We start from the raw sequence: 22,737 nt of genomic DNA on the forward strand, positions 1-22,737 counted from the left end.
GGGTATAGACATCCCGTTGTTGCAGTCCATCAGTTGGTTGTCCAATATTCAAAGTGAACTTCACTATTTATTTAAGCAGTTCACTACCTCCCTGATAAATCAGTGACTGGCTTCCTTTGTTATCGGCACTTCATTGCTGCACTTAGACAATTGTTTCTTAGAGACTTCAGATGAATTGTTCCAATCTATCACCAGGACAGAAAGGGATTTGGGAAATGAGTCCTAACTATCTTCGTGAATTCATTCAGGATGCTATGCATTTTGCTTGTCCATATCCTGTATTAATTGAACAGTGTTTTTTTTTGTATTAGCTGAAGTTCAAGTCCTTGGACATGACTGCGTCATGAGTAGCATACAATGGAAGCGAGGGATGCTGCAACTGATAGATTAATATGTTTACCAAGGACCAGTATAGAGAAAAAAAAAGGAGACAGAAGGTATACAAGAGATAAGAAATGCTGTAAGAGGGGAAACAGGTATGTGATGCCAAGAGTACATCGAGAACAGAGAAGCAAAACTAAGGCACAAGTGACAGCTAGCTCAATCCAAAAAGTAACTCACTAATCCATTCTCCTTTTCAGGTAATACATGGCACAACGATAAAGACTGGGCCAATTTTGTCCATTAGGATAGTTGGAGATTTTCATAAAGGATTAAGTGGAATTAACCCATGAATCCGAACAGTCCTTATCCTTTTTAAATTAAACAAAAATCAGGACTCTAAATCAGAAATTAATTTTGAACCCAAGCAGAGCACTTACATGATTTTTTTAACCATTGAACATTTTAAATGTCACTTGCTTAATTACACACCTTTTGAAGATTAGATTCCCTACAGTGTGGAAACAGGCTCTTCGGCCCAACAAGTCACACCAACTTTCCGAAGAGTAACCCATTTGCACTCATTTCCCTCTGACTAATGCACCTAACACAATGGGCAGTTTAGCACAGCCAATTAACCTGACCTGCACATCTTTGGACTATGGCGGGAAACGCACACAGACACGGGAGAATGTGCAAACTCCATACAGACTGTCACCTGAGGCTGGAATCAAACCTGGGTCCCTGCCGCTGTGAGGTAGCAGCGCCAACCAATGAGCCACTGTGCTGCCCTAAGGTGTTTAACTGATGCCACAAAATCTAGAACCAAGCAACATTTACATATTTAACTGCTTTATTTAGAGGATGACGAATATGTGGAACGGGCTGGCCAAGGAGGGAGTAGTAACAAATTAGAGACAAAATTCCATTGTCAAATGCCTATTGTTGGCTTTCCAAATGCTGTATGGGCTTCAAATGGTGCCCATAGCATATGCAGCCATATCTAGAATAGGATATGCTGGATACCATTTCATAAGGGAGTTTACACGGATATAGAAAGTGTGCATTATAAGTATGTAGCATAGGTAGGTCATGTTTTTCATGATATCAACCATACCAGGCTTGACCGAAATTCTCTAATTAAAATTAGAGAATATTGAGCAGCAGGAGGACCTTCAACTGTATTTAGTTTGTTGCTCATTAATTTCTACTCCTGTTACTGAATTTGTATGTGTGTTTAGCAATTGTATTACTATTTAAAGAGACTGAGGTCTAAAAGGAGAGGTGTGTCATATTTTGAACTCAATTCAAGGGATTTGTTTGGGTCTGATCTTAACTTCCTTCTGTTACTGATTGCTGCAGCGTTCTCTTGGCATAAAACAAAAAAAGTGACTAAAATAATCTTTGTGATTAAAATAGATGAACAAGTTTATACTCATTGCTTGCCTCTTGCTTGGTGCTTCTATGATGTTCCGTGCAACAATTTTCCTATATTTATTGGCCCTGGATAAATGCAAGCTGTTGTCAGTCCCAAGTTTTAAAGGACTGTTCCTGGGCCAAAAAAACCTTTGTTTTACAATCAGCCATCTTCATTAGTGTAACGTAAGTGCAAAATTAAGATACAAAGTTTTACCTTTCAAGTCAAGGATTTGAGGTCAAGCATGATTCCAGGTCCTGAATATACCTGAGAGGACAACAGGATGTCCACTTCAATCTCACTGGAGGCAGCTTGTGACAAAGCTGCTCCTGTGCAGATACCATGTCCATCCTTAATGCTGGCAGAGGCCTAAACAGTGCCACCAGGAAACCTGTGCCTACTTGAGGACAGCTGAAGAAGCCCCTCTGAACTAATCCTTGGGACCATGAGAACTGCCTTTTCTTTAATGAAGAAGGTACTTGTTTACTAGCTGCCTCCTATTCATTGACTTGGGTGGATGGGGTACAATCCACCACAGACAGTCTGGTAAACTGACCATTATTGGGTCATCTCAAGGTTTAACTTTGCCTGTGGCAAAGAAACCAGTCCCACCCTCAGTAAAATGGCCTGATGTCAGTACAGCATCAGGGAACTGATCTGATCGATTGGGCTGCCCTAGCTTTTTTACTGCCTACACCCTCCATCATGAGCCTACCTCATGGCCATGAGTGAAGTTCCTCCTGAGGAGACAGTATTTCTTCAGCAATATATGGTTAAAATTGAAAAGCAAAAGGATTGTGGACGCTAGAGACCTGAAACAAAAGCAGAAATTGGTGGAAAATTGCAGCAGTTCTGGCAGCATGTGTAAGGAGAAGGCAGAGTTAATGTTTTGAGTCCAATGACTTCATCAGAACTAATAGGAGCTCAAAAAAGTGGTATTTATGGTGAAGCTGGGTTGGTTCAGGGGGAGGGAGGTGAGCAGATAGCTGGAGATGGAGCCTTGAGAGATAGGGACATATGAAAGCGATAGGCAGATAAGGGCAGTATTGTTAGTAGGCTGGGACAGAAGAGAAGTTGAAAAGTAATAAAAGGGCTAAGAGTAGGTGAGAATGGGTAGTCTGTGATGAGAGCAACCCATATCAAGACAGGTTCAGTGTTTGGAGATGGTTAAAAAATATTGAAGAATGGAATCAGGCTCTAAAATTATTGAACTGAATGTTGAGTCCTGGAGGCTATAGGGTCCCCAAGCAAAAGATGAGATGCTGTATTCGAGCTTGCACTAAGGCTCACAGGAACAGTGCAGCAGGCCTGCAACTGAAACACTGACTTGGGATCATGGTGGTGTGTTGATGCTGCAGGCAACTGCAAGTTTGGGGTCACTTTCACAGACAGAATGTCGGTGTTTTGCAAAGTTCCCCAGTGTGGAAGAGACCACATTGTGAGCAGTGAATACAGTAGACCGGACTGAGTGAAGTGCAGATAAATTGCTGCTTCACCTGGCAGGTATGTCTTAGGTTTTAGATAGTGAGGAGGGAGAAAGTAAATGGGCAGAAGTTACATCTTCTACAATTACAGGGGTAAGTGCTGCGGGGGTATGGGAAAATATTGGGAATGGAGGAAGAGTGGACCAGGGTGTCCTGGAGGGAACAGTCCCCTGTGGAATGCTGACAAGGGAGGAGAGGGGAATATGCATCCCACACCCCTGTAGCACTTACCCTGTCAATTGTAGAAGATGTAACTTCTGCCCATTTACTTTCTCCTGCTGGAGGGATAGAAATGGTGGTTTACAATTCTTTGGATGTAGAGGCTTTGAGGAGGAATTTGAAGAGCAGGGGGTCCCTATCTTCTTTGTGGGAGAAAAGAGTAGATGTGAGGGCAGAGGTGTGGCTAAGAACCCTGTCAACATAATGGCGGGGAATTCTCAGTTGAGGAGAGGGGTGAACATTTCTGTGGCACCCCTATGGAGGGTGGCATAATCAGAACAGATGCGATGGAGGTGGAGAAGTTGGGAGAATGGGATGGAGTCCTTACAGGAAGCAAGGGTGTAAGGATGTGTCGTCAAGGTAGCTGTGGGAATTGTGGGTTTGTAGTTGGTATTGGTGGCCAGCCTATCCACAGAAGTGGAAACAGAGATGAGAAGGAAGGGAAGAATGGGGCCAGAGATTAACCTGGTGAAGATGAGGTTAGGGTAGAAACTGGAAGTAAAATTTATAAATTTTTCCAGTTCCAAACAAGAGAGAGAAGCAGCACCAATAATACCATCGAGATACCAGTTCTGTGTGGGACCCAAGTAGGATTGGAGCAAGGAATGTTCCATATACCCCACAAAGAGGTGGGCATTACAAGGACTAATGCAGGTACCCAGGGGCATACTTTGATTTAAAATTGACTCAGTTATTAGTTTTTCAGTTTAGAGTTGTTAACAAAACATAGCAGTATATTTATTCAGCATTATGAGTTTCAGTTTAATATTGTTTACCTTGGTCTTCCTGTTATATAGCCTTGCTGTTCCCAAGACCTTTTCCCCCCAGTTCCTGCTCCAATATCAGTCCTAAAGTTGTGCTGGCCTTCCTCATTGCTCATTTTTTTTTCACCCTAGTCCCGTTCCCTCACTCTATTCTTAACGTTAAAGTCTGTATACTCCTGGGTTCCTCGCTTCCATTCTGAACAGGGCTCCAATTCATGACAAAAAGTTGGTTAATGCACGTAGGTCTTTTTGCATGGACCAGCTTTATCACTAGATGAAACTTGCTCTATTAAGATATTGTCAGGTGAATGTAATTTTGTCATAGTTATGATACATGCATCACTGTTTATCTCTTCTTTATTTTTAAGTTCATTTAATTTTGAAGGCATTTAAGAATGTGTACCATTTCAACTTAATGTTTTATAGTACATTTCTGCTAAAAATGGTCCTAAAGTACAGAATTTATTTTTACATTCAGCGATTTAATTTATTTTACAAATTCCTTCGGATAGGAATATGTGCATTTATGATATTTCAGCTGTACATTGTTTTCTTCAAGCAAGAAATGCTTGAAGGAACTTAACTCCAGTTTTAACATTGATTTCTAAGAGCAACTAAGTGTTGCTTAAAGTTGTTTACAATCACACTTTTCAGGAAAGTGTGCCATAACTCTAAGTGTGGACTTAGTGTTACCACCAGGTTCTCATCTTACATGTAATGGGCATCAAGAAGAGATGTCCAGAAAATTCAAGAATTTTGATCTGCATATTTTCACCTTTGTTAGAAAATCCTCATAAATGTTGTAAGCAGCAGAGCCTTTGGCTAAGCATAAAAAGATCAGTTAAGGAATAGGTCTCGGGACTATCAGGTTGACCGCACAGCTCCAACTCTTTGGGTACCAATTGATCATCAAAGTGACCATCATGGTGAGCAGGAAGAAGGCACACAACCTAAACTGTGCCATGTATTATTTTTGGTGAAGTGAGGAGAGAAGTGACTTGTGTGAAACAGGTGGATGGAACCACCTGAAGAAGACAAGTCTAACATTTGAGCCTCACTTCAAAAGAAGCTTCTCGAAGCATGGCGCTTGAGGGTGGAGTAGGTATCCACCACGGGAGGGAAGCGTGGTGCCCTCGATTTCTTTGTGGATCTCAGATGCTTCGAGGAGAAAGTGAGGTCTGCAGATGCTGGAGATCAAAGTTGAAACTTTATTGCTGGAACAACACAGCAGGTCAGGCAGCATCCAGGGAACAGGAGATTCGACGTTTCGGGCACAGGCCCTTCTTCAGGAATGAGCAGAGAGTGTTCAGCAGGAGAAGATAAAAGGTAGGGAGGAGGGACTTGGAGGAGGGGCGTTGGAAATGTGATAGGTGGAAAGAGGTCAAGGTGAGGGTGATAGGTCGGAGTAGGATGGAGGCGGAGAGGTCAAGAAGAAGACTGCAGGTCAGGAAGGCGGTGCCGGGCTGGAGGGATTCGGCTGAGACAAGGTGGGGGGAGGGGGGATGAAGAAACTGGTGAAGTCCAAGTTCATCCCCTGTGGTTGGAGGGTTCCCAGTCGGAACATAAGACGCTCCTCCTCCGACCGTCGCGTTGTTGTGGTTTGGCGGTGGATGAGTCCAATGACCTGCATATCCTCGGTGGAGTGGGAGGGGGAGTTGAAATGCTGTGCTACAGGGTGGTTGGGTTGGTTCGTCCGGGTGGCCCAGAGGTGCTCTCTGAATCGCTCCGCAAGTAGGCGGCCTGTCTCCCCAATATAGAGGAGGCCACACCGGCTGCAGCGGATGCAGTAGATGATGTGGGTGGAGGTGCAGGTGAATCTGTGGCGGATATGGAAGTTTCCTTTGGGGCCTTGGAGAGAAGTGAGGGGGGAGGTGTGGGCGCAAGTGTTGCACCTCCTGCGGTTGCAAGGGAAGGTGCCGGGAGTGGAGGTTGGGTTGGTGGGGGGTGTGGATCTGACAAGGGAGTCGCGGAGGGAGTGGTCTCTACGGAAAGCTGATAGGGGAGGGGAGGGAAATATATCCTTGGTGCTGGGGTCTGTTTGGAGATGGCGGAAGTGACGGCGGATGATGCGCTGTACATGGAGATTGGTGGGGTGGTAGGTGAGGACCAGTGGGGTTCTGTCCTGGTGGCGGTTGGAGGGGCGGGGCTCAAGGGCGGAGGAGCGGGAAGTGGAGGAGATGCGGTGGAGGGCACCGTCGACCACGTCGGGGGGGAAATTGCGGTCCTTGAAGAAGGAGGCCATCTGTGTTGTACGTATTTTTAACTGGTCCTCCTGGGAGCAGATGCGGCGGAGACGAAGGAATTGGGAGAATGGGATGGCGTTTTTACAGGGGGCAGGATGGGAGGAGGTGTAGTCCAGGTAGCTGTGGGAGTCGGTTGGTTTGTAGTAGATGTCCGTGTTGATTCAGTCGCCTGAGATAGAAACAGAAAGGTCTAGGAAGGGGAGGGAGGAGTCCGAGACTGTCCAGGTGAATTTGAGGTCGGGGTGGAAGGTGTTAGTGTAGTGGATGAACTGTTCAACCTCCTCGTGGGAGCACGAGGTAGCGCCGATACAGTCATCAATGTAGCGAAGGAAAAGATGGGGGGTGGGGCCAGTGTAGTTGCGGAAGATGGATTGTTCCACATACCCTACGAAGAGGCAGGCATAGCTGGGGCCCATGCGGGTGCCCATGGCTACTCCTTTTGTTTGGAGAAAGTGGGAGGATTGGAAAGAAAAGTTGTTCAGGGTGAGGACCAGTTCGGTCAGTCGAAGGAGGGTGTCGGTGGAAGGGTACTGGGTGGTACGGCGGGAAAGGAAGAAGCGGAGTGCTTTGAGTCCTTCGTGATGGGGGATGGAGGTGTACAGGGACTGGATGTCCATGGTGAAGATGAGGCGTTGGGGACTGGGGAAGCGGAAATCCTGGAGGAGGTGGAGGGCGTGGGTGGTGTCACGAACGTAGGTGGGGAGTTCTTGGACTAATGGGGACAGGACCGTGTCGAGGTATGCCGAGATGAGTTCGGTTGGTTCAGATGCTTCCCAGTCTGCAATGAACTGCAAGGAAACTATTTTAAAACAAATTGACTTGCCTATTATTCTGAATCTGTTGCTCTTTCAAGTCTAGTCCTCCTGGCAAGGCCCTCGCTGTTACCAAAATGGGCTTGAATTATGTCATTATTTATTGTGTTTTAGATTTCAGTGAAACCTTCTCCTGTCCAGTGTGAGAGTCTGACCTATTAAAATGGTACATTGTGTGAGGTCAGTGACATTTAAGTAAGCAGATCTCTGCAAACATCTTCACATTCAACAATTATGTCGTCTAGCCAGAGCCAATAATGAAGGACTAAGTCAGTAAATACTCCAATCTGTTCCCTTTGAACTTAATCGATCAGCTCAAAGGGGCCTGACTGGTGGGAATGGCAGGGATGAGAGCAGTGAAAGGAAGCTAATGGAATGGCTGAATAACTGTAGAATTAATATCATACAGAGCCAAAAGCAAGGATGTTAGCAGTTTGAAAAGGCAGATGTAAGCAATGCAGAGGAGAAGAGTCAATGCCAGATGTTGACTCAAAGGTTTTAGAATTGAAAGTGGGTTGGCAGATATCAGCAATCAGGAGCACAGGAGTGTCAATGTAATTTCCTTTTATAAGCTCTTTGTGAGCAACATTGCTCCCCAGAGAGCATGCTCATAAAAATGACCTCACCTTTACCAAAAACTGATTTGATAAATGAGTATTTTATGCCCAACACTGTTACTGGAATATCTGAAAGTGCTTCACACTATGGAGTGCAGTGTTTGTTGTTGGGTGAAGATCTTTTGCATTTTATTGGTCAATTATCAGCAACTGAATGATTAAGTTATTTAATTGAAACACACCCTTCAATGGTGTTAAAATGATGTTTCACATCTAAATGGCAAAATGTGGGCAAGGAAAGCTGAGCCTTGCTGAGGGTTAGAATATTTTTATGTTTATGAATGACATATCTACAGAGGAACCTCGATTATCTGAACGACACAGGTGGGGAGTACTTTGTTCAGATAATCAAATGTTCAGATAATCGAATGCCAGATAACACAGTTTAGCCAAGCATCGGGACTTTGCAATCTTGTTCGGATAATCGACATTTGGATCAATCCTCTGACATTGGAAAAAAAGTGGAAAATCAATAGAAAAGATTTTGTTTTGTATATATCCTCCTTTCTTGCTCTGTCCTCCTAGACATGCTGAATCAGGCTGTAGCATAGTTTCCTAGGATCAAATAGTCTTCCTTGTGTGTCTGATCAGTGACTCACAATAATATGTGAATCACACATAAATGCCATTGCTGTACCTTAAATAGATGTGTATGCAATTATATATAGGCACATTTTATAGTTTGGCTTCCTAAGTATGGATCAACAGCAAAAATCTCAGCTGAATTTTCCTCTTTCATTGACTAGGTCCCTAAATCGTCCACTGCCATGTTGGGTGAGAATTTACTGCTGTGGAAGCAGTAATTGAACTCAGGATGCTTTTGATCTGTTGAGATCAATTCCACAGCTTGTTATGCGCCTTACCCATCAAACTATCAGTCAAAATTTTCAAATTTGAAACTCATCTTTTTCTTCAAAAAGAAAATTTCTTTGTATACTGAGTTTTTTTAATGTACATGTGTGCACGTATCTTATCAATATGTGTATAAATATTTTAAGTCTGAGTTTGCGGATAATTTGTATAGATATACATGAGTGCAAATATTTATATTAATATTGGCAGGTGTTAATATTTGTTTCAAGTTGAATATAGTCATTTGATATAATGGCATGAATGATTCATATAGATATATTGTGAATGTTATGTGGACATATCTGGATGCAAATATATATATGATACATTTGGTTTATGTTTTCTATAGGTACTTCCTAGCAAGTTTTGAGAAGATTTGTAGCTAAGGTTGAGGTTCTGGATGTAGGTTTGCTCACTGAGCTAGAAAGTTCATTTCCAGGCATTTCGTCACCATACTAGGTAGCATCTTCAGTGGGCCTCAGGTAAAGCACTGCTGATAGTTTCTGCTTTCTATTTATATGTTTGGGTTTCATTGGGTTGGTGATGTCATTTCCTGTGGTGATGTCATTTCCTGTTCTTTTTTCTCAGGGGTTGGTAGATGGGGTCTAACTCAATGTGTTTGTTGATAGAAACCCAAACATAGAAAGCAGGAATTTTTAGTAGTGCTTCGCACGGAGGCCCACTAAAGATGTTACCTAGTATAGTGATGAAACATCTGGAAATGAATCTTCCAGCTCAGCGAGCAAACCTACATCCAAATACTTCTCTCTGAATACAAAATAAGGCCAGAGATCTTCATTTTTCAAATGGTGTGAAATTGTTGTGTTCACTATATAGGGTGAACCATATTTCTTGGATGTTCCTCAATGCATAGAGAAATTCTGCAAGATAACACTTTTAAAAAATATTTTCAGTGCATTGTTTACCATTTCCAGAGCAAGGGAAATTTTACAAACAGTATGAAAAGTAAACTTGTTTATCTGAAAGGAGATTTTTTAAACAGATTCATGCATCACAAACCAGAGTAGCTATTTCTAAACCATAGTATCAACAGGAAAATTCTGCCATCATTTGGTTTCATTTTGTTGTGTTTACGACCATCAGAGCTGTTTGATGGTAGCACTGATTTTCCCAATCTGAATCAGTTGTTTAAAATTGAGACCTGATTGTGTTATCATTTACATAATCATTCTGAGCTGTTGACAACTGCCATATGTGTGAATAGCATCTGGATTTTCTAACCTGAAGTAAAGTTTTGTGCATCTTTCTAGCCAAGATTTGCCTCAAGGTTCAAGTAGGCCATTTGTTTTTTTTCAATCTCAAGCTCTTGCTGCAGACAACTTGGAAAACTTTCATGCTTGCTTTCAACTGGGTATGAATTTTGCTGGTGCCTTTCAAGGTCAAAAAGAGTCGAACTGCAGTGACAGTTTGAGAAGTCTCAATAACTCCTACCCATCTTGACAAGGTGCACACATGGGCACAAAGTCTATCCACAGCTTTCCTCAAAAGAGTTTAAAGTGTGAGTCTAAGAGCACGTGCTCACTGAAGAACATCCAACCCAACTTGGCTTCCTGGATGTAAATTCTGATTTATTCCTTCTCCCAACTCAGATTCCACATGTTTACATGGACATTAAAGGATCCAACAACCAGCAAATAAAAACTTGCTCCTTTCTCCCTCAAGAAGATAATTTGCTGTAGTATTCTAGCCATTCCAAATTTGATTTAAAATAATTGTAATGCCCTCCTTACATAACAAACAAATGCTTCAGCAGTTTACTGATTTTCTGGAGCAGTAGATTATCACGATTCCATGCAGTTCCTCTTTGTTTGATCTCATCCTTGTCAGCGGTGTTATAGTCCAGTGACAATTCTACAGACTGTATCAATCTTGCACACTGAATGACAAAATTCCTATTTATATCCATGGAAATATTTAGATCACACTAGTGATTCCTCTTCATGTTCAATTCATTTTGCTTTTCATGTCAATTTATTCTTTTTGTCAAAATTCATTTAATTTTAAAAGATCTCCCAATTTCTTTCCTTCCATAGCTGTTGAAATTATTTTAAAATTTCCATTCAGCAATTGTTTTTGTTAGTTTATACATGAGGCAAATTTTAAAAAGCAGTCAGAGGACATAGGATGGCTTCAGTATTTAGCAGCATCCTATTGACCTAAAGCAACCTACCATGTTACAAAAACAGATCCACTAGTGAGTGGCCATCTCCCCTTTCCAAGGGGAAGATTATGATTGAAAGCATTACTAGGGAAATGAAGGTTGAATAAACCATGGTATTGTATCCACTAAAATTAATGAAAAGAATTTGAGGGGCTGAATACTGACAATTTCCTATGAGCCACTGATTACGAGGGATATTCCAAATGGAAGTATCAAATTATGGGACTACTCCCTCATGATTATTAACTCATGCCAACCAACCAGCAGTACCAGGTTGAGACCAAGGGAGCAGAATAATTTTAACAAATAGTACCAGCTCAATTTGAGACCTTCTCATCTTGTGTCACTGTAATATGTCAGAACATCAAAAACCAACATGTTAATACTGAAGCAAAATATTTGAAGGAAATATTTGTAAACAGTGCTTTTGCAAAAAAGGATGTAACTTTGATGTTCTAAGTGATGAAAGCAAATTTACTTTCAAGATCTTATTAATTCTATGATTTCTTGCATCTCAGGTGCCTCAACGCAGAACTCCAATACAGTGGAGCCAGAAAAACAAGTAGATAACACAGTGAAAATGGCTGGAGTTATTGCAGGAATCTTAATGTTCATCATCATCATGCTGGGAGTGATGCTGATAGTTAAAAAACGGTAGGTTTAATGAGAAAATATTTTCAGTTCAACATTTGCAGCAGAAGTTTATGACAAGGAAATAGACAGTACATGGATTTTATTTTGTAGAACATTGGAAGGAAATTAGGCATGGAGGAACCTTTACCATAGCTTGGTGAATTGACTTGAATTTGAACAAATGTGTTTTAGATATTTATCTGGATAGCCTAGTCACGCATGCATGATTGTAAGTAGTTGCAATCTTGTACAATTTATCCTGTCACTTCCAAGATGGATTTTGCTATAAATGCAATCTAATGATTTGACTCCTATTGGTTCCACTTAACTGACCAAATTTGGTGTCTGATCAAATTGACTTCATTTTCTTCGCAGTTGAGAATAGGAAGCCAATGAAGACAAAAAAAAAACTGAAGTCATGAAATAAATAGATAAAAATTAAATTTGAAAATAAACATTTCTGAGCTACATCTTCAGCCAGTATATAAAAAAAACATTTTATTTGTGTTTCCAAGAATTAGGCTAGTTTCCAAACTTTAGTAAAAGCAAAATAGTTCGCACATTTGGAAGGAAGAGTCCACTTTCTGTTTGAAATTCCAGTTTAATTAAGTTTCAAGGGATTTGATAAGGTTAAGCTCACCACACCCTTTAAAATTTGTCTCAAATTTTGTTCAATTATTTCTTTTCCTTTATTCTCAAAAATTGATCATTAATTCCCTTGACGTGACAGCAAGCAAATGCACTGATTGATAGTGAATTGAGCAGGGCGTTGGGTCTAATGCATGGATTCACTCAGTTGATTTCAATTCAAACAGTGTGACGACATATTGAAGCTCTAAATCCCTGATTTGGAGGAAGAACGAGAACTTGACCAGGATTCGTGGTTTTGATGGTTTTTCTAGTGATTCCTGTTCATATGTGTCTCGAGTGCAGACCTGGTCAGAATAATCTGGTTTGGCTAAGATACCCCTCAACATCAATTTAAGAAATAGCACAAACACTCACTGTCAGAATTTATGCACAAACAATAAACACTCGATCAATGCATTGGATGGCAGCTGATGCCTATAGAACCATACATAGTGGCCTTAAAGTTGACTTAAATCACACCAACTACTTTAAAGTAAGATTACTGGACAGGATGGGGCACACATATTCTGTGTAGAATTGTTTTATTGCCATATTGGTAAAAAGCAGGAAAAATGCAGTTAGAGCTGCCTCTTGCCCCCTCTCTGAATTGTCACCATCCTTCTGCCTGCCCCATTGGCTGTGCCTCCTACCACCTCCCAGCTATCTGGGACTGACCTGAAGGCCACTGCTGGTGACATAGCAGGCAGAAATCTGATTGGTCAACAAAAGTTAAACAAAGGATGGCCAGTCGACGTGATATATTTGGATTTCCAGAAAGGCTTTGACAAGGAGGCACTCAGAAGGCTGTTAAACAAGATAACAACATCATGGTGATGGAGCAAGGTATTGGCATGCATAGAGGGTTGGCTGACTGGCAGAAGGCAGAGAGTGGGGCTAACTGGGTCTATTTCAGGACTGCTGCCCATGACTAGTGGAGTTCCACAGGGGTCAGTGTTGAGACCATACAATTCATGTTATATTCATAATCTGGATGATGGAACTGAAGATATTGTTGCCAAATTTGCACAGGACATAAAGATAGGTGGAGGGACAGGCAATGTTGAGAAAGCAGGGAGGTTACAGAAGAGTGGATAATGAAGTGGCAGATAGAATACAATGTGGGAAAGTGTCACTTTCCTCGGAAGAATCGTGTCCGAGACTATTTCTAAATGGGGAATAGCTTCAGAAATCTGAAGCACAAAGGGACTTGGGAGTCCTGGATCAGGATTTACTTAAGGTCAACATGCAGGTTCAGTTGGCAGTTAGGAAGGCAAATGCATTGTTAGCATCATGTCAAGATGGCTGGAATACAAGAGCAGGATATATTACTATGGTTGTATAAGGCTCTGGTCAGACCATATTTGGAATAATAAGAGCAGTTTTGGGCCCCATATCTAGGGAAGGATGTGCTGGCATTGGAGAGGGGTTCAGAGAAAGTTCACAAGAACGATCCCACAAATGAAGGACTTGTCATATGTGGGGTTCAGCAGGATATTCATGGGAGTGGGGAAGGGAGAATCTGAAGGAAACCTACAGAGTACTGAGAGGCCTGGATAGAGTGGACTTGGAGAAGATGTTTCCACCAATAAGAGAGTGTAGGACCAAACAGCACCCCCTCAGAGTAAAAGGATGATCCTTTAGTGCTGAAATGAGGATGAATTTGTTCAGCCACAGGGCTGTTAATCTGTGAAACACATTGCCACAGAAGGCTGTGGAAGCCAAGTCATTGTGCGTCTTTAAGCCAGAGATAGATATGTTCTTGTTTAGTAAGGGGATCAAAGTTTAAAGGAAGAAGGCAGGAGAACAAATTTATCCATTCATATAGTTTTATCGTTGAAACAGACCCTTCAGTCCAACTCCTCCATGTCAACCAGATGTCTTAAATTAATCTAGTCCCATTTGCCAGTATTTGGCCTATATCCCTCTCAGCCCTTCCTATTCATATACCTATTCAGATGCCTTTTAAATGTTATAATTTTACCAGCTTCCACCACTTCCTCTAACAACTCATTCCATACGTGCAACACCCTCTGTGTGAAAAAGTTGCCTCTTAGGTCCCTTTTAACTCTTTTCCCTCTCACTTTAAACCTATGCCGTCTAGTTTTGGATACCCCCACTCTGAAGACACAACCTTTGCTATTCATCCTATTCATGCCCCTCATGATTTTATAAACCTCTATAAGGTCACCCCTCAGCCTCCCACACTCCAGGGAAAACAGCCCTAGCGTAGTTCAACCTCTCCAACTAGAAAAATATATCAGCCATATTTGAATGTCAGAGCAGACTCAATGGACCAAATGGCCGAATTCTGCTCCTCTATACCTTATGGTTTCAGGTGCCTGGGAAATCCCAGCTTGCACTCATAGCTTGGTAGGTTAATTTACAGGAAGTGTGAAGGCCCAGAGCAGATATGTCTCAGGCCTACCAATTCTGGTTCAGGGATTGCTCATAAAATTTAGGTCGGTACCTTCACAACAAGGTGGATGTGAATTAGAAGAGAAACCAATATATCAAGTGGGAATTAAGTAGGAATTTGCGTATAGTATTTGGAATTTTACATTTACGTGACTTTCTTTATTAAGGAAATGGCTTGGTGTAAAAATGTTTCATTACATGTTCATGCATAACTATTTCACATTCGATTCACAATGCAGTTTCCCTTCATATTCAGCATTGGCTGTATGCTTGTTGGGTGTTAGCAGAGTGGGAGGGGGGAGGGGAAAGTGAGATGTAAAGATTGTGAAGTGGACTAATCCGCAGCAGGATCTGAGCGTTGGCCCAGGGGTGTGTGGGGTACTGATGCTGAAAGGGAGTGTTCAATTCCAATCTAGGGGCGTCAACAGGTTTCAGATTTCAGGATGGGAAGGCCAATTCTAGGATATGGTATTCTATTTCTAGTTGACATTTGGTATTGGGTATTTGACAATCGGACACCTCGGGAGATGCGATAAGACGCATTGTGTCAGAGGTTGGAGATCTTGGGAAATAGATTTGGTAAGTTTGGGGTACATTGGAGGCTGTTTGGGAAATTTGCATTTCTATGAAGTTTGAGGGAGGACAGTGATCTTGGAGGGGATTTAGGAAGGGGTGGAGGTGGAAAAGAACAGCAGGTCAGGCAGCATCCAAGGAGCAGGAAAATCGACATTTCTGGCAAAAGCCCTTCATCAGATTCCTGGATGCTGCCTGACCTGCTATGCTTTTCCAGCACCACTCTAATCTAGACTCAGGTTTTCCGCATCTGCAGTCCTCGTTTTTACCTAGGAAGGGGTGGAATCAATTGTTCAGTCATGCGGAATTGGCAATACAGGAAAACCATTCAGCAGCTGACTGGAAAGACACTGACATCCTAGATCCAGCAATTCTCACATGCCATGAGCCTCCAGCTTTTACAAAGCCCAAAATATCCATCTAGCCAGTGTCACACCTGAAATTAGGGATAAAAATGAGGCCGCCAGCCCCTTTATTACCATTAATTGGCAACGCAATGAAGTGGATTTATTATCTGTCTCCAGAATAAAGGTAAATTGGAGAAATATTTTACAGATTTAAAAATTATGGACCAGTAGGAGATATAAAAATGCAACTCGAAAACAGATTAAATAATTTAGAGATGCAGGACCAGTCATGGTGTGGGAGCTGGTGAACCTCATTGTGACCACATCTGTAACAAGTGTTGGTTGCTTAAGGAACTGTGGTTCAGCTGGAGTCCGAGCTTTGAACATTACATATCAAGGAAGGGAATGTTACCTGGATATTGTGTTTCAGAAGGCAGTCACACCCTATGGGTTAAGTACTTCTCATTTGGCCAGTGGTTAGGCACAAAAGGGTGTGACCACAAGTGAGGCAGGTTCTAAATTTAACATTGGAGGATGCTCAGCTCTTAACCTTGTCCAATAGGTATAGGGTACGTATGGAGGAGGGAAAGGACTCTTGGGAGGATGGACAAACTGACCACTGCATTGTGACACAGGAGGCCATTCAGGCAGATAATGGTAGTTGTAGGGGATTCTCTAATTAGGGGGACATCCTTTGCAAGCAGAATCTAGAGTCTGGCATTGTGTGTTGCCCATCTGGTGCCAAGGTAAGGGACATTTCAAGGTACTTGAAAGGATATTGGAGTAGGAGGGAGAAGAGCCAGTCATTGCAATTCATGTTAGGATCAACAACATTGACAAAAGTAGGCAAGAGGTCCTGTTTGGGAAATATGAGGAATTAGGAACCAAGTTAACAAACAGGACCTCAAGGGTTATAATCTTTGGATTATTATCTGATCCATGTTCAAATTGGTATAGCAATAAATAAATTAGGGAAGTAGACACATGGCGAAAAGGGTGGTGCAAGAAAAAAATGTTTTGATTTCATTGGGCATGGCATTGGGACAGGAGGGAACTGTACTGTTGGGACAGGCTCCACTTGAACCGATCTGGGACCAATGTCCGAGCAGATAGGCTAAATGGGCCAGTCTTAAGGACTTTAAATTGGTAAATGGCAGGGAGAGCTTGAAGGAAGTCAGTACAGTTTCAAAATCCAGTAACATGATAGAGAATAAAGAAACAGCCAGGAATCATTATTCATTTATGCCTGAGAATGATAAAACTATATTCATGTGTATTGATCAAGACAAAAGAGAGCAATAATAAAAAAGTGAATAAAGCATCAGTGCTGAGAATGAGTTCTAATAAGAGTTCTATCTACAAATGCACAGAGCATAAGGAATGAATTAAATGGGTGCACAAATGCAAATTGTAGAATATGATATAGCAGCCATTACTGAGAAATGGCTGCAGGATGGTTGGGATTGGGATCTAAATGACCAGGTTATAAGGTTTACAGGACAGATAACATAGCAGAGGAGATGGAGTAGCCTTAATGATTAGAAACAAAATTATAATGAGGGGAAAATATTTAGTGGAGGCCATATTGATGGAACTGAGGGACAGTAAAGGATCTAAAACTATAATAGATATTGTGTATAAACCCCCTCATGGCAGCTCTAAAGTACTAGATTCTTTAAATGCAGAAATTAGGCAAATGTGTAACAAATCCAATGTAGTATTAATGTAGGATTTTAACTTTAACATAAATTGAGAACGGCAACCAAGCACCTGTCAGAAAAGTAGTGAATTTCTGGAGTGTGGGTTGGGATAATTTCTGAGAGCAATACGTCCTGGGTGCAACAAGGGGACAAACAATATTGGGTTTAGTAAGGTGTAACAAGCCAGATTTAATTAGTAACTTAATTATGCATAAACATTTATCAAATAGTGATCATAACATGATCAAGTTCAAAGGAGCACTTGAAAGCAAGAAAAATCGAAAGTTTTAGATTCAGGTAAGGCCGATTTTAACAAGATGAGACAGAGACCGTCCACAGTAAAATGGGAAAATCTGCAAATGGGGAAAAACAAATGAAGAACAGTGGAGGATGTTTAAAGAAACATTTAACTCAAAACAAAACCAATTTATATCCCTGAGAGGCAAAAGCTCCAGTTCACAGAAAAAGAAACAGTCATGGACAACTAAAGAGATAAGGGATAGTATAAAACTAAAAGGGCACACAAAAATACAACGCAGATCCTGCATGAATGGGAAAAATATAAACACCGGCAAAGAACTAAAAGCAGCTTATAAGAGCTACTAAAAGGGATTATGAAAGAAATCTTGCCAGGGACATCAGAATCAGTAAGAAGAAATGTTATGGTTACATTAAGGGAAGGTGGGTGGTCAGAAGCAATGTTGTCCCACTGAAGACTGAAAGTGGGAATGTTGTCAATGAATGTGGGGAAATGGCAGACATGTTGAATAATCACTTTGCCTCAGTATTTACAGTAGAAAAGGAGAATAGCACGCCAGATGTCCTGAAGAAATTATTAGTGGATTGGGAACAGGGACGGAATAAAATTAATGTCGGTTAAACATCATTAATAAGGAAATTAAGGGAATTAACGAGTGACGAATATGATAAAGGACCTAATGGTTTCCCTTTGAGAGTGTTAAAGAAAGAAGGCGAGCACATTGTAAATGCCCTATCGATAGTCTTTCAGAGTTTCTAGATAAATTAGTTGTCCCTCTGGATTACAAAATTCCACATATTACTCTGCTTTTTAAGAAAGGCAAATGAGGAAATCCAAGACATTTCAGCCTACCATTTGTGGTGGGGGTGTTTGTTGGAGTCTATAATCAAGGATAAGGTAACTGAACATCTTGAAAATTATCAGTTAATCAAGAGAGCCAGCATTGAAATTTTTGAAGAAATGGACATGAGAATGTTTATGGATGCTCTTTATACTGACCTCCAGAATTGATGAAGTCCCAGATAAGAATCTGTTAACTAAGATAGAAGCCCATGGAATTGAGGGCAAGTTAATAATATGGCTGGGAATTGCTTGAGTGGCAGGTGGCATAAAGTAGAGAGAATGGGTAAGCATTCAAATTGGCAGGAAGTGACGAGTGGTGTCCCACAAGGATCTGTGTTAGGGCTTCAAGTATTCACGTTACTGACTGATGACTTGGATAATGGCACGGAAAATTATATATCCAAATTTACTGGGGCTTCAGATGCATAGATCTTTAAAATTTCACAAACAGGTACAGAAAATAATCAAGACAGCTAATGGAATATTGACCTATACAGAAATGAGTACAAGGATGCAGAAGTTGTGCTGCAGTTTTACAAAACTCTGGTTAAACCCAACTTGGAATCCTGTGAGCGGATCTGGACACTGCACCTTAGGGAGGATATATTGGCCTTGGAGGAAGTAAAATGTAGGTTTACAAGAATGATATCTAGATGTCAGGGGTTAGGTTATGAGGAGAGACTATACAAATTAGGCCTGTTCTCTGTAGAGTTCAGAAGGTTAAGGGGTGATCTAATTGAAATCTTCAAAATATTAACAGGAAAAGACAGAGTAGATAAAGATAAATTATTTCCATTGGTTGGGAATTTTAGAACAATGGGACACAGTCTGCAGTTTTGGGCCAGACTGTTCAGAAGAGATGTGAGGAAGCACTTTGAAACAGAAAGGGTGGTAGAAATTTAGAAACTTGCTTCCACAAATAGTGAATACTGGATTAGTTCTTAGTTTTAAATCTGAGATAGATAAATATTTGTGAACTAAAGGTGTCAGAGGATACTGGCAAAAGACAGCTATATGGTGTTCAGCCACAAATCAGCTGTGATCTCTTTGAATGGTAGAAAAGGATCAGGTGGCTTAATGGCCTACACCTTTTTCAACATTGCTATTAATGGACACCAGCATGTATGTAAATACTGGACTTGCCCTCATCCCAGGGAGTATGCTTATACACTGATTTCAAGACTGCTGTATGGATAGTTTTCCAACAAATGGATATTTTGATTCATAATTATCATTCTGTTGTTTGGGTCAAAGTAGGATTTCATTGAATACGAAGCCAAGCTCAATTTAATAGCCTTAATTTGCTTACAAACACAGACATACATTTCCTTTTGTGGTGAAATATAACTTTGAATTGTAGCAAAACAATTTTTAATGGAATTAGCAGTCATGCAGACACATTATGAGCACTGAATACAGTAAACATTGTTCCACAGCAGGTGGTAAAGAAGGCAAATGGTATGCTGGCCTTCTTAGTGAGAGAATTTCAGTACAAGAGTAGGAATGTCTTGCTGCAACTGTATATGTCCTTGGTGAGACTGCAATTGGAATATTGTGAGCAATTTTGGCTCCCTTATCTGAGGAGGGATGTTCTGGCTATGGAGAGAGCACAATAGAGATTCATCAGCCTGATTCCTAGGATGGCAGGACTGACATATGAAAAGAGACCTGATTGAATCAGACTATGTTCACGGGAGTTTAGATAAATGAGAGGGGAATCTCATAGAAAACTATAAAATTATAACATGACTAGACAGGGCAAAGACAGGAAGGTCACTGCAGCTAGGGTAGGCCATTGAGGTCTGAGATGAAGAGAAATTTCTTCACCCAGGTAGCGGTATGCCTTTGGAATGCTCTGCCATCGAAATCAGTTGAGGCCAAAACATTGAATGTTTTCAAGAATGAGTTAGATATATTTCTCAAGGATAAAGGGTTCAAAGTTTATGAGAAAAGATGGGAACAGAGTGCTGGGTTGAATGATCAGTTGTGATCATCGTGAACGGTGGAGTAGACTCAAAGGGTTGAATGATGTGTTCATGCTCCAATTTTCTTTGTTTTAGTTTAATTTTCATTCAAAAGGTTCATCTAAAACATAAAAACACAGAGTCTCAGCTCTAAATGGTCTACCCCAAATCCTTAGACTGTGCCCACTCGTTCTGGACTCCTCAGTCATCGGGAACATCTTTCCTACTTTGTCTAATCCTGTTCAAATTTTATAGGTTTCTATGAGATCTCCCCTCATTCTTCACAACACCAGTGAGTGTAATCCTAACCACTCCATTATCTTTTCATACGTCAATCTTGTCATCCCAAGAATCACTTGGTACATCAAATATAGTACAGTAGTACGGATATAAACCTTTGTTGCTCTCCCTCCAGAGCCAGAACTTCTTTTCTCAACTAGGGAGATCAAAAGTGCACACAGTGCCCCAGACATGATCTCACCAAGGCCCAATACAATGTCAGCAAGACACCCCTGCTCCTACACTCCAATCCTCTCACTATAAAGGCCTGCATGCCATTTACCGTCTGCACTGCTTGCTAGACCAGAAAGCTTACTTTCAGTGACTGGTGTACAAAGACAACCAGGTCTTATTGCAAACTTCCTTACCGCCCTTTCCCAATCATTGCAATTTGCGTTAAATGTCTTTCTGTTTTTGGAAACAAAGTGGAAAACCTATGTTGCAGCCGTTACGTCCCCTGTCTAGGTGACATCCTCAGTGCTTGGGAGCCTCCTGTGAAGCGCGTCTGTGATCTTTCCTCCGGCATTTGTAGTGGTTTGAATCTGCCGCTTCCAGTTGTCAGTTCCAGCTGTCAGTTGCAGTGGTCGATATATTGGGTCCAGATTGATGTGCTTATTGATTGAATCTGTGGATGAGTGCCATGCCTCTAGGAATTCCCTGGCTGTTCTCTGTTTGGCTTGTCCTATAATAGTAGTGTTGTCCCAGTCGAATTCATGTTGCTTGTCATCTGCGTGTGTGGCTACTAAGGATAGCTGGTCGTGTCGTTTCGTGGCTAGTTGGTGTTCATGGATGCGGATCGTTAGCTCTCTTCCTGTTTGTCCTATGTAAGTCCTTGCAAGGACTGCACAAAACACTACATAGGACAAACAGGAAGACAGCTAATGATCCGCATCCATGAACACCAACTAGCCACGAAACGACATGACCAGCTAAGCTTAGTAGCCACACATGCAGATGACAAGCAACATGAATTCGACTGGGACAACACTACTATTATAGGACAAGCCAAACAGAGAACAGCCAGGGAATTCCTAGAGGCATGGCACTCATCCACAGATTCAATCAATAAGCACATCGATCTGGACCCAATATACCGACCACTGCAGCGGACAGCTTGAACTGACAACCGGAAGCGGCAGATTCAAACCACTACAAATGCCGGAGGAAAGATCACAGAAGCGCTTCACAGGAGGCTCCCAAGCACTGAGGATGTCACCTAGACAGGGGACGAAACGTCTGCAACACAAATTCCCAGCTCGGCGAACAGAACCACAACAACGAGCACCCGAGCTACAAATCTTCTCACAAACTTTAAAAGTGGAAAACCTCACATTTGTCCACATTACATTATTGCTCCATTTGTCTGTTTAGATCAAACACAATATTGAATGAAATAACATTTTCCTGACCAACATTTTTCTCTCAACTAATAACATTACAATCAGTCTTATCAGTGATTTTCTTCCGAAGGAATGTTTAATGTTCAAATTACTGGCTGTATTTAGAACTGTGGCCACACTTGGAATATTGTGTACAGTTCTGGTCGCCATATTTTTGGAAGGATGTGGAAGCATTGGAAAAGGTTCAGAGGAGATTTACCAGGATGTTTCCTGGTCCGGAGGGAAGGTCTTATGAGGAAAGGCTGAGAGATTTGGGTCTGTTCTCATTGGAAAGAGGAAGGCTAAGAGGGGATTTGATAGAGACATACAAGATGATCAGAGGATTAGATAGGGTAGACAGTGAAAGTCTTTTCCCTAGGATGATGACGTCAGCTTGTACAAGGGGGCATAACTACAAATTGAGGGGTGATAGATTTAAGACAGATGTCAGAGGCAGGTTCTTTACTCAGAGAGTGGTAAGGACGTGGAATGTCCTACCTGCCAATGTCGTTAATTCTGCCACATTAGGGAGATTTAAACAAAACTTGGATAAGCACATGAATGATGATGGGATAGTGTAGGGGGACGAGCTGAGAATAGTTCACAGGTCGGCGCAACATTGAGAGCCGAAGAGCCTGTTCTTCGCTGTGTTGTTCTATGTTCTATCTGTTAGGGCCAGTCTTTAAGCGAGTGTCTCCAGTTTATTACCGTTCCAAACAGGATACCTTGAGCCAGTAAGCTCCTGGCTGAGAAGGGTGAGCTGGTTCCCTTTAGTTATTAGCCTACCCCCTTGGTTGGTTGTTA

General features: G+C 41.6%; 1 protein-coding gene across 7 annotated transcripts in view; it reads left to right on the plus strand.

Annotated features, from left to right (window-relative positions):
* ptprt (protein tyrosine phosphatase receptor type T) overlaps positions 1-22,737 on the plus strand; it is a 1,424,809-nt gene that overhangs the window by 1,142,150 nt on the left and 259,922 nt on the right. For all 7 annotated transcript variants that reach the window (XM_043710562.2, XM_043710557.2, XM_043710558.2 and 4 more), the window contains one exon: positions 11,430-11,565. In XM_043710562.2, coding sequence (XP_043566497.1) covers positions 11,430-11,565 — 136 coding nt within the window. The remainder of the gene's footprint in view (positions 1-11,429; positions 11,566-22,737) is intronic.

Source organism: Chiloscyllium plagiosum, unplaced genomic scaffold (assembly GCF_037043375.1).
Source record: "Chiloscyllium plagiosum isolate Xiang-an unplaced genomic scaffold, Cpla_swu_hap1 HiC_scaffold_15, whole genome shotgun sequence".
NCBI lineage: Eukaryota > Metazoa > Chordata > Chondrichthyes > Orectolobiformes > Hemiscylliidae > Chiloscyllium > Chiloscyllium plagiosum.